At 42.4% G+C, this 12,442-nt stretch overlaps 1 protein-coding gene across 1 annotated transcript in view; it reads left to right on the forward strand.

Annotated features, from left to right (window-relative positions):
- The window catches only part of STK32B (serine/threonine kinase 32B), a 281,996-nt gene that overhangs the window by 163,576 nt on the left and 105,978 nt on the right, over positions 1-12,442 (forward strand). Inside the window, exon 4 of the mRNA XM_038399481.2 lies at positions 7,877-8,050. Within this exon, the coding sequence (XP_038255409.1) occupies positions 7,877-8,050 (174 nt within the window). The remainder of the gene's footprint in view (positions 1-7,876; positions 8,051-12,442) is intronic.

Below are 12,442 nucleotides of genomic sequence, written 5' to 3' on the forward strand. Positions count from 1 at the left end.
ATGATGACCCGAGGCTGAAGTAGATTGGGTATGGGCTGGAGGAGACCCAGCAGTCTTCAACAGGGGGTCTTGGTCACAGGCGCACAGCTCACAGGAATCTACATAGGATGCCATAGAGGTGCTTGTGACAGGTCACCAAAAGTTCCTGGAAACCAGGTCATGGGTCTTGGAATAGCTGAAGTGGCCTGAGAAGTGTTGTGGCAGAACTGTAGGACTTGAAGCTTAATGGCCCTTTCAGGAACATAGATGCGTCCCTCATTGTGTAGGATCCTGTCCTGGAAGGTGAAGAATATAGAGGACTGGTCATGATGATGGTCTAAGGCCTGACAGGTTTGGATGACAAGAGGATTGCTAGGTAACTGAAAGCAGATGGAGGCTGTGGTACCAGAAATTATGTTTGAGGGCTTGAGAATTGTGGACATAATCTCCTCACCAGGTTTGTAGTATTCATGCTTTCATGACAGTACATTTGCCTTCCAATTCCTAGTCCCTGGCCAGTAGGTGACCACAAACTCAAATCATGCAAAGAAGAGGGAACAGTGTGCCTGCGGCTGGTTCAATTACCTGGCCATTTTTAGATATTGCAAGTTTTATGTTATGTCAGAACTTAGACTGGGAACCTAGCACCCTGCAGAAGAGGGGACCATTCTTCAAAGACTGCTTTGATGGCCATCAGTTCCTTGTCCAGGATGTCATAATTCATCTCAGCAGGAGTGAGTTTTCACGAATAAAAGGTACACAAGTGAAGCTGATCAGCAGGAGCAGCAGGTTGGAAAAGTACTGTCCCTACCACAAAATTTGAAACATCTACCTCCACTGTAAACAGTGTGGCAGGATCTGGGTGGATCAAAATGGGAGCTTTCATGAATTTCTGTTTCAAATTATTAAAGGCAGCCTGTGCTTCTGGGACCAGGAAAACCAGGCTCCCTTTTGCAGCAAATCTGAGAGGAGAAAACCAGCTCGGCCTGGACCCACTCCCAAGGGCTGGGGACCTGGCATTTCCCAGCTCTGGTTCCACCCAAGTCTTCACTGTACACGTCAAGGCAAGATGGCTAGGTTCCCCACAATATAAGCAGAAGCCTAACTCCTGGTGTTGGTGCTTCTCCCAGTTGGAGAGGTGTGGATGAACCTGGCTGGCTTGCACGAGCTCTGATGCTAGGGCAGACCTGCACATTTGGGTTGTTGTGGGCAGGATGAATGGCAGCCTCAAGAAAATCAAGGTATGCTCATAACACTGATTCTGTCAATCAGATTGTTCCAACTGGACAGAGGCTCCACCTGTGCAAGCTCATCCTTTTATATGCTCATTTAACCCCAGGCGGAAATGGTGGTATTGTGCCACCTCATTCCACCCAGTGTTGGAAGCCAAACAACAAAATTCAGCAGCATACTTGCCAATGAGTTGGCCTCCATGCCATAAGGCCTGAAGGTCTGCACATGGTTGGGGGTCATCAAAGATAGTGGACATGGATTGAATGAATTCCTCTAATTGTTGCAAGATGAGGCTGGACTGTTCCAGGAAAGGAAGGGGGAAGCCCCTGCCAAGGCCTCCCCAGTCAACAAACTTAAGATGAGTCCAACACAGGCCTGGTCCATGGGGAATGATTGAGGGCATAGTAGGTACGGGAGCCAACATTGGTTCAGGAACCCGTGAAACTTGTCCCAGTCTCCATTAAATTTGTTGGGCCGCAAAATCTTTGGCTTTGGGAAGGGTGAAATAGGAGGAGCCAGCAGAGCAACCTGTGCCTGCAGGGCTGCATTCTGTGTTATGTTCTGAATGGTGTCCACCAGTCCTTCTGGGGCCTTAGTAGGGTCCATGCTAGTGCTGAGGACTTCTGGCCCTAATCTCAAGGGCTTCTCAATCTGCTAGCCAATCAGGAGGAGGGTAGTCTAGCCTAGTAGTTGAAGTAGGTGTCAGGCCTAGTGGTTGGAGCAGGCATCAGATCCTGAGGACTAGGGTCAGAACCAGAGTTAGTGGTTGGAAGCAGGACCCAAGGGTCAACTGGAGAGTAGGAACTGGATACCAGAGCCAAGGATCTAGCTTGAGTCAGTAGTCAGGAGCCAAAGCCAAGGATCAAATCGAAGGTCAGGAACTGGAGTGAGCAGAGTATCAGGCAAGGAGGGGTTCAAGGCAGAGGCAGGACAGAGGCAAGGCAGGAGCAGGAGAAACAAGATAACATAGGAGCAGGCACAGTGGTGGGTATGAGCATTGTGAAGCCAGTGAGCTGCTGATGCTGCTAGCTTAACAGCCAGCCTGCTGACCCCTGCAGCCAATCGGGGGTGTGGCCAATCAGGCAGCCTGCTGAAGGCCAGCTATCCTGATGAGATTGCCTGGTGATTAGCTCTGCTGCGGGCCCTACTTCCTGACATGATGATACTATGACACAGCATGTTGGCAGGTGTTATATATGAAACACAAAACACACATCCATGATTTACCAGTATCTCTGTGCAATATGACTCTGCCTGTGCACAAATCGTTAAGGTGAGACATAGTGCCAATGAGAATGGCTGCTCTCTGTATCCCGTGAGTCAATCTGTGGTGTCTGTTCCACTTCCAGCATGTCCACAGGTTCAGACATTTCAGGTGAGCTGACAAGTCTTCCTCAGGGCCATGGATCCATTCAGCTCAGACCTCAGCTTCAGTGACATAACTCTAGAGTAATTCCATTGATGTTGGTGGAGTTACCACCAGATTTACATCAATGTAGGTGAGATGAGAATCTGACCTATGGTGAGGATGGGTTGTGTGAGGAGACCTTACTCGGATCTTCAAGAGCTAGGTTGTGTATAGCTTGTTACACTACCTCAAAGGCTGGAGCAACAGCTTGCTCTGCTGCCCGTTTAAGCTCTCTACTTCCAGTCATGATAGATGCAGAGAGATGTAAAAATTGAAATGTTAACCAAACTTTTGAATCTGGAAATAACATTTGTAGATTTTCGTTTGTTTTTTTATGTGGACTGGTTTGGGTCAGGTTGACTTCAGTGGATGGAGTGGCATTCACTGAGACTACTCAGAAAGCAAAGTGAGAGAAAATGGGGCAGAATCGGGCCTTAAATGAGTCTACATTATGTATTTGTACAGCACTACCTTCTTCCTTTTTTTTTTTTCTACTTTCTTTGCTTCCCTTCCTTTCTTTATTATATGTGCACACTCATATATCCACATTTCCTAAGAGACACACTAAAGGTTTGATTTGGGGATAGCTAACCAGTGCCATTTTTTTATTCACAGAAAATCAGGCTGTGGAAGGAGAATTGTTCACTAAGGGTGACACCCTGGCTTCATTTAAGTCAGTGGGATTTTTGCCATTGACTTGGATGGGGCCAAGATTTCACCTTTAGATTTATATTTGTTTCTCTTTAATATTACTCAGATCCATCTTTCATCTACACAATCTTTTTGTGGGCACAATTTTTCATCCACAACTCATTCTTTTTCCTGGAAAATGAATTTAAAATGAGTTTAAAATCAAGGCCACAGTATTCCAGCAAATGGTTTTTGGAAGCTAATAACAGCAACAGCAAAAATTAAACTTTCTAGCAGCCAATGCCTGCATCCTTAGGGAAGTGGCCTCCATGCATCCTCCTTGCGTGGGTCAGAGGCCTCTCATAGTGCATTCCACCAAGACATAATTTTAGAGACCATGGAACCTCTCCAGTCCCAAACCAAACAAGATATTACATTTATACATTTAGCCAGGGATTTTTAAATCTGCAACTCCTTGTCTCAGAACAAAAAATTGTAAAAAAAAAATTAAGAATATCTTGTTCAAGCAGGCACTTAAGGACAAAATAACAGGTGGGTCACCGTTCTAGTTACATCTGCTTTAAGTTACAACCACTCCATTTAAAAACACAACAGGGAAAAAAGCAATCAGTCTTAAACATCAACTAAGTGTGTAAACATCACTTTTGAGATGGTTTCAGGCACTGTAGCAGGCAGCATTCAGAATAAACCTGAACATAAATGACACCTTTCATTTCTTTTGTTGAGGTGTTCTGTGTGTATGGAGGGAAGTACACACCATGTGCCACCCCACTTTATTATTTTGCTTCAAAGATTTGACTTATCAAGAAACAAATATAATGCAAATAAATTTGTATTTTTCCCCTGGCATTTGGGAGATGCACAGAAGTGCAACAGAAGATCATGCTCTAAAAGAATGGAAAGAGTTTAAATATGTGACAACCCCTAAGCAGTACCTTATTTCACAAAGCATGAGTCTGGGAATAGAAGTGAGACTGTATAAAGCTGTTTGATTAAAATAATATAATATAGACTTTCCTGCCTCATATTTTTGCTACAGATTTTCTAGATGAACCATTCTTTATTTCTGTAACATATTTTTAGGGACTCTTAGAAATTAGAGGACAACAGACTGTAGTACTGAAGATGGCCCATAGAGAGCATGCACAATTGCACACCACACAATATGTGTCAAAGACATATTATTATGGTTGTTTAGTAGTCAGTGAGTCAGATCCCCAGGTTATGTAAACTGGTGTAGCTCCATCAGAGACCACTCTAAGCAGACTTATTTTATATTAAAAAATAAATAAGCTGTTCATCATTGTACCATTTGGAAGAGAAAAAACAGCATCTTGTAGAAATACACTGTTCAGAAATTAAAACCAGTGAGTTCCTGACAGTGTTTTCTGATGGAAAAAATATAGCAATGGCATGGTAAGTAGAAATCCATGGAAATTACCCTTTGTCCAGGTAATAACCACATTATATGGGTTAGCTGGCTAACCTTTGGATTTACAGAGCTTAAGACGGACTAGAATTTGGCGCTTGGAGTTTTCCACAAGCCCTTGTTGGAAAGGGTTAATCAGAAATCAATCAGTGACCATGGAGAATTTAACACTTTATAAAATGTCATTATATATGGAGAACATATGTAATGGTGGGCAGTGTAATCCCAGTTTTATTTTCTCTGCTGTGTGAATTCAAGGCCATAATACAAGATATGGGGTAGATATGTCTTAATGGGAGCTGGATATATACACAGAGTGGGGAATATACCCTACATGATAAAAGGTACCAATCCTGCAAGGTAATACTTGTGGATGCAGATTCTGGACTTCAGAAAGGCAGATTTCAACTGACTCAGAGAAATAGTAGGCAAGGTGTCATGGAGAGACCAATAAGGAAGAAAATAATTTGAAGGGGGCTGGCAGTTCCTAAAAGATGTAATACGAGAGGTTCAACATCAAGCTATTCCAATGCAGAGGAAATATAAGAAGAGCCACAGGAGGCCAATGTGGCTGCACAAGGAGCTATTTAGCCATATAAACATCAAAAAGGGATACGTACAGGAAATGAAAGGACGGGCATGTCACCAAGGAACTAGCTGTCATCATGGGACTAGCGTGAGCATGTAGGGTCAAAATCAGGACAGCCAAGGCAAAGAATTAATTACAGCTGGCAAGAAATGTTAGAAACAACAGGAAGGGGTTCTTCAAATATGTCAGACAAAAAAGAAAGATAGAATCATAGAATATCAGGGTTGGAAGGGACCTCAGGAGGTCATCTAGTCCATCCCCCTGCTCAAAGCAGGACCAATTTCCAATTTTTGCCCCAGATCCCTAAATGGCCCCTCAAGGATTGAACTCACGATAAAGGATGGTGTGTGTCCGCTGCTCAATGGAGAAGGTGAGCTGGTAACAGAAGATGATAGAAGGCAGAGCTGCTCAATGCCTACTTTGCTTCAGTCTTCTCCCAAAAAATAATGTGACCAGATAATTAGAGAAGTTACCATAGACAATAAAGGGGAAGGGATGCAGATTGGGATACATAAAGAACATGTCAGAGATCTTCTGACCAATTTGAATGAATTCAAGTCAGCAGAATTAGATGTAATTCACCCAAGGGTACTGAAAGAATTAGCTGAAGAAATATTGGAGCCACTGTCAATAATATTTACAAACTCATGGATGACAGGAGAGGGCCTGGAAGACTGGAGAAGGGCTAACATAGTGCCAACTTTTAAAAGGGGGAAAAGAAGGAGTCAGGAAACTATAGACCAGTCAGTCTGACTTTGGATACTGGGGAAGCTACTAAAACAATGTATTAAACATTCAATTTGCGAATACCTGGAAGATGAAGGAGTAATCACTAGCAGCCAGCATGGATTTACCAAGAACAAACCATGCCAAACCAGTTTGATTTTCTTCTTTGACAGAGTAATTGATTTGGTAGATATGGGGAATGTGGTGGACATAATATACCTGGATTTCAGCAAGGCTTTTGACACAGTCCCAAAGATATTCTGATAAGTAAGATGGAGAAATGTGGGCTCAACAGAACTACCATTAAGTGGATACATAATTGGTTAAACATCCACAAACAAAGAGTAACTATTAATGGAATGATGTTGGATTGGAAGGAGATCTCAAGTGGGGTTCCACAGGGATCTGTTCTGGGAATGGTGTTAACATCTTTATTAATGAGTTAGATGTAGGCATAGAGAGCATACTGATCAAGTTTTCAGATGACACAAAGCTGGGATGGTTGCTAGTACTCTGGAGGATAGAGCTAAAATTCAGAGGGATCTTGATAAATTGGAAAACTGGTCTAAAGACAACAAAATGAAATTCAACAAAGACAAATGTAAGGTGCTACACTTAGGGAAGAAAAACCAAATGCACAAATACTGAATGTGGGAAAACTAGCTTGGAGGCAGCACTGCTGAGAAGGATCTGGGAGTTGTGGTGGATGACAACCTCAACATGAGTCAGCAATGTCATGCTGTTGCAAAAAAAAAGCAAATGCAACTTCAGGTTGCATTAAGAGAGGCATAGCATGCAAGTCACAGGAGGTGAGAGTACCGCTCTGCTCAGTGCTGGTTAGGCCTCAGTTGGAGTATGGTGTCCAATTTTGGTCACCAGTTTATAGAAAATATGTAGAGAAACTGGAAGGATCCAGAGGCGAGCGACAAGAAAGATCAAAGGGATGGAATGCAAGTCATAAGAGCAAAGGCTGAAGGAACTGGGTATGTTTAGTTTGGAAAAGAGGAGATTAAGGGGGATATGATAGAGGTCTTCAGATACTTGAAAGGCTGCCATAAAAATGGAGAAAAGTTCTCTTTGCCATAGAGAGCAGGACAAGAGGCAATGGGTTCAAACTACAGCATAGCAGATTTAGATTAAATCTCAGGAAAACCTTCCTAACTGTAAGAACAGTAGGACAGATTGCCTAGGGAGGTTGTGGAAGCTTCTTTACTGGAGGTTTTCAAAGGGAGCTGGATAGCCATCTGTCTTGTATGTTTTAGATACAGTAAACCCTGCATCTTGGCAGGGGATTAGACTAGATGACCTTCGCAGTCCCTTCTAACCCCATGAGTCTATGATTCACAACCTATGACTTCATTTATCTAAATACCAAGCATGGTTTTTATAGGCCTGATTTTTATTCCTGATACTTGCCAGGGCAATTTATGAATTTGGAAGATACATACTCATTTTAAAATACATAAGTCCCCAAAGGTTTTCTAAATACTGCCCAGCAATAAATCAGTGTTAAAAGTTGTGATCTATGTTTCTCAAAATCAAAATGCCAGGTGATGTCCGTGGGCCCAATTCTGCTTTCCTTATGTATCCAAAGGAGCTGTGTTGTCAGAGTGAGGTGTGGGTGCACAAGGAACACAGGGTTGGGCTAGTATTGGTAGTACTGGAGAAAACAATCTGTTGCATTTGAGCAAACTGTAATCTTACCATGGACAGATCTACCTTTGTTAGATAATGGAAGGGTCTGGCTGTTTTTGTTTTTTTTAATAGCTTGCCTTGCCAAAAACAACTCACTGAATTGAATTGAATTGAATTGAATTGAATAACAGGGTTTTTTTTTCATGTTCATAATTATTTCTTCCAGGTATTCTTTTCAAGATGAAGAAGACATGTTCATGGTTGTAGATCTGTTACTCGGAGGGGATCTGCGTTACCACCTACAACAGAATGTGCATTTTAAGGAAGGAACTGTTAAATTATATATTTGTGAACTGGCACTTTCACTGGATTATTTGCAGAGATATCATATAATTCACAGGTAAGTGAAGAGCATTCATTCTATTAGGAAAGAAAGTGTAGACCATGCCACAAGTGAGGACTTCTTTGCTTAGCCACACTGGGATTTGTTTACTCCACTTGTACAGTATGTGTCTCATTTATTATGTTGTTGGTTTTGTGTAACTAAATTTTTGCCTGTAGATACAGATGCAAAGTTCCTGATGCATAAATGTAAACAGGAGTTGAGTTTGGCCCTGGTGTGGTTTTTCCCCTCTTCTCAGCCTTGCAATATTGTTGTTTCCACACTCCACTTTCTTTGTCATACTCCCTTTGTTTATCCTCTTATCCAAGAGCTGTGATGCATGCTTATTTAATGTTAGACACAATACTCTGAAGGCCACATATTTTAATTTTTCTTAATTCCCTTACAATTTTCCTGAACACACACATTTGTAAATCAATAGAATAACTGTCAGAAGGGGGAAAAAACAGAGCATCACAGTGACTGATGATGGGGAATTAGCTGTCAGTTTCCAGACAGCTAGAAATGTGCATGGAGTAAAATAAAAGATATAGAAAGGAACAGAGTGGAAGAAATTACAGGCTCCCTCTCTGTGGCATTTCCTGTGCTGCAATGATCTGTTTGTTAGTTTGCTGTCTCTTAAACTATTTAAAGAGTCACAATACCAGTCAGTGTTAATGATGCCTTTTTGTCAAGCATACCCCACATCAGGTATCTCTCTATTTTTCCTGAATGATTCTAAAACTAATTTGAGCATGGAGGTGGGTTCCCTTGTGATGGCAATACTAGCAAACTGGAAGAAAAAAATCCTGGGCCTGATACTGCTCTAACTTGCATTGGTTTTACAGTGGTGTAATTCTATTGAATTCAGTAGGCTTCCTCTTGGTTTACATTAGCGTAAGTGGAAAGAGAAGCTGGCCTCATGCATCACCAGAATTGTTTTATCTGAATTCCAGAGGCCAAACTGAAACTGTTCATGCAATGGGGTTGACAGTAATCAATATAAATAGATTCTTCTAAACAAATTAATTGAGACCGGTCATCCTGTCCACCCACTAGTACTCCCTTGTGCTGTTGTATGAGAAAGCTGATTACAAGGACTTTCTGACTCAACATGGAGAGGGCGGAATCATATCCTATCTATTCCAGCTGGTAGGATACTTCTCCAATCTAAGATCGGGCAGGAGTAGAAGGCTTATTCTGTATTATGGCAACCACACAAAACAAAATTGAAATAAGCTTTGTAGGTGTTGATTTTTTTGCAGGTTACATTTGGATGAATGTTGCGGGAATTCTCTGAACTTTTCCATCTTCTGCATAATGCTAATATTTTTTGTAGATTTCTATAAATTTTGCACACGTTTTGCATTCACAGTGAATGCTTCTAAAGTACAGCTCAGCATAGTCTATTTCTATGACTTAAGGAATGCTCCTTGATGAAGAAGAAATTGTTGAGCATTTCTCCTTTGTGTGCAAGCTTGAAACTGAGATGAAGTTCCACAGAAACTGTCCTTTCTTATGTTCTTATCTACCATACTTTATAGAAACACACTAATTCCTATTCAGCTTCTCTGTGAACAGAGAGTTTTAATAATTTTTTTCTGTGTACATATTTCAACTTAACTGTGATAAGCAGAAAAACTGCCAGCCAGCACAGCAGAGGTTAAAGAGAGCCTTTGGGCCCAGACAGCCCCACCCCATTTTACCTGTAGCCGATGCCAGACCTGGAGGAGGGAGAAAAGGAGAGAACCCAGCTCAGTTCAGAGCTGACTGGTGAAGAAGCAGTAGGGTGACCATATTTCCCAAAGGGAAAATAGGACACCATGGCGGCCTGACCTGAGCTGCTCACCCAAGCCCCATGCGGGGCTGGCCTTGCTGCTTCTCATGCCCTGCCTGCCCCCCACCCGAACCCTGCCTCCCCCTTTGTGTGGGGCTGACACTGGCATTGCTGCTCGCTTGAGTCTTGCCTTTGCCCCACCCAAGCTCTGCCTCCCAACCTGCAAAGGGCTGGTTTCGCTGCTTGCCCCCCAACAAAAGTGGGCATTCGTCCTCTTTGCTCTGATCAAGTTGGCAAGAGCAAATGGGACAAATGCCCATTTTTTGGGGCGGGGGTCAGGATGGCTGGGACAGGGCTCAAAAAAGGGACTGTCCCAGACGAAATGGGATGTATGGTCACCCTAGGCAGGAGCTAATTGTCTCCCTATCTGAGGGGAAGGAGTGCTAACCTGCCAGCCTTGGCAGCCATCTGGGAGTAAGCACTGTCTCTTCAGCCAAGAGAGACTGCAAAGGAGCTTCCGGCACCTGAGGTAACCAAGTGAACCCCAGAGACATTGTGAGGATCGCCCTCAGCAACTGGCATTGCTGAAGGAGCCTGATGCCATCGAAGACCCAAGAGTGGACCGTACAGGAAGCAAGCCGCCTAGCACATTGGCACCACACCCCAAACTGAAGACTCTGGTAGGAAATAGCCCGGGAAACTGATTTTGTCTCCCTGCTGGGAGGGACCCACCACCCCAGTTGACATACATAGGGCCCAGGAGGTACCCACCCCCCCAGTTGATATATGCAGGACCTTGGGATGGGACCCAATAGAGAGGGAGGGCCAAGTCCCCCTACCTTCCTTCACCTTAAAGATTGAGGCTCCTTAACCAAGCAGAGGGCTGAGAGCAAAGCACTCTAACCACTAGGCTGCCCAGCCCTCCAAGCCACCTGTCACAATAAGTGTTTTGCATGCACAAACCTGCAAAATAAATCTTCAGGATAAGAGAGGAGTTATTTAATATGGAACAACCGTGAGTGCTATACAAGATATCTTGCTTATAGTTCTGCCAGAGATGTCTGTCTTTACATAGATGTTTAACTAGTATTTTAAATAGTAATTTAAAAAAAATTCTAACCTCATCAGCATTTTCTGCTTTGCAGTCTATACTTGGCCCCCATCCTCACTCTGACATGTAAACTATATAGTTTAACTCATCTGGGCACTTAATAACCTTTCACTTTAACTCACACTCATTTCCCACAATCTTGCTGGAATTTAGAGCACGGTAAAATGTTTTCTTTGGGTACAGTGATTTGGTAAAAGCTGTCTGTACAATCATTTCCCATAGAACACCAGAGCCATAGAACAGAGAAAGGCATCTTCTGCTAACTTGCATGATTTTCCTCACCCCCACATGTTGGATCGAATCCTGATGTCTTTCCTCACTGATATTAAGCTTCAAGACTGCATGACTAGGTCCTTTATACTGTGGCTAGTGCCAGATGAAAAGTATTAGTGAATAATCAATTTGGCCAATTAAAGATTGAATAAATTAGTATTATTTCAGGCATGACCAACACACCTTCCCTTCCCTCACAAGCTTTGCTGCTCGTAGATTTTAACAAAACCCACCAGCAGTTGCCTAATATGTTACACAATTTCAGTCTGAGTAACTTGGGCTGTGTATTTTCAGCCAGCTATTTCTTACCAAGTTTACTTGAAGAGTTGAATCCTGGATGCTTTTGCAGATAGAGGCTTAGCTCTGAGGAATGTTAGGGCCATAATTCTATAGATGCTTGACTTGTAACACATGCCATGTTGGTAGAATTACATTTTTCTCTCTCATTAGGGGTAAGTGGTTTTTATGGCCCTCAGTTAACTGTGTTGCCTTTACAATTTTATCATCACTTGGCTGTTCCACACTGTGGCTGAATGTGACAGATACCTGGAAAGAAAATTACAATAGCCTTCCAGCAGTATTGTAGTGTAAAGCACTAAATGGTCCATCTGCTGTGATTTTTGTGTGTGATGCATTTGTTTTCTCTCGCCTATCCTACCCATCTCGTGATTTTATTGTCCTCACCATTTTGATTGGCACTGCTGAAAGTTCCACTTTTAACAGAAAACAGCAAATCTGTTATGATCATGGGTGGTAGTGAGGTTATACAGCTGCCAGTGTGACACACTAGCAAAGTATGTTTCTCCCTCTTGTGACCGCTCCACTACCAGATAACAGCTTACCATTGCTACTAACTTCAGGAGTTATTCTTTTAGTTCAAATGGCAAAGATCTATGCTGCAATGCAAAAGTTCACAAGTTCTATGCTGCTGATGACCCATTCAGAGAGTGATTATACCAACAATTCTGTAAAGTTAGGTAACATTTCTATGCCTTTACAACTTCTATCTTTTATGCAGACTTTCACTTAGGGCTCCAAAAATAATATGCCAATATTATAAACTCCCAAGTAGAGTGATTCCTGTATAAAATTATCCACTTAAAGTGTAAGTGGTAGTTAAAAATATAGCAGAAAAAATACTTAGCATTTGTAAGCCCAGTACTGACAAAAAAGAATGTAATTCTTGGCATTAAAAAATGAAATCTCAGATGGTACCTTTTAAAGGAATAAGAAATTATTTATATTCAGA

Source organism: Dermochelys coriacea, chromosome 4 (genome assembly GCF_009764565.3).
Source record: "Dermochelys coriacea isolate rDerCor1 chromosome 4, rDerCor1.pri.v4, whole genome shotgun sequence".
Lineage (NCBI taxonomy): Eukaryota > Metazoa > Chordata > Testudines > Dermochelyidae > Dermochelys > Dermochelys coriacea.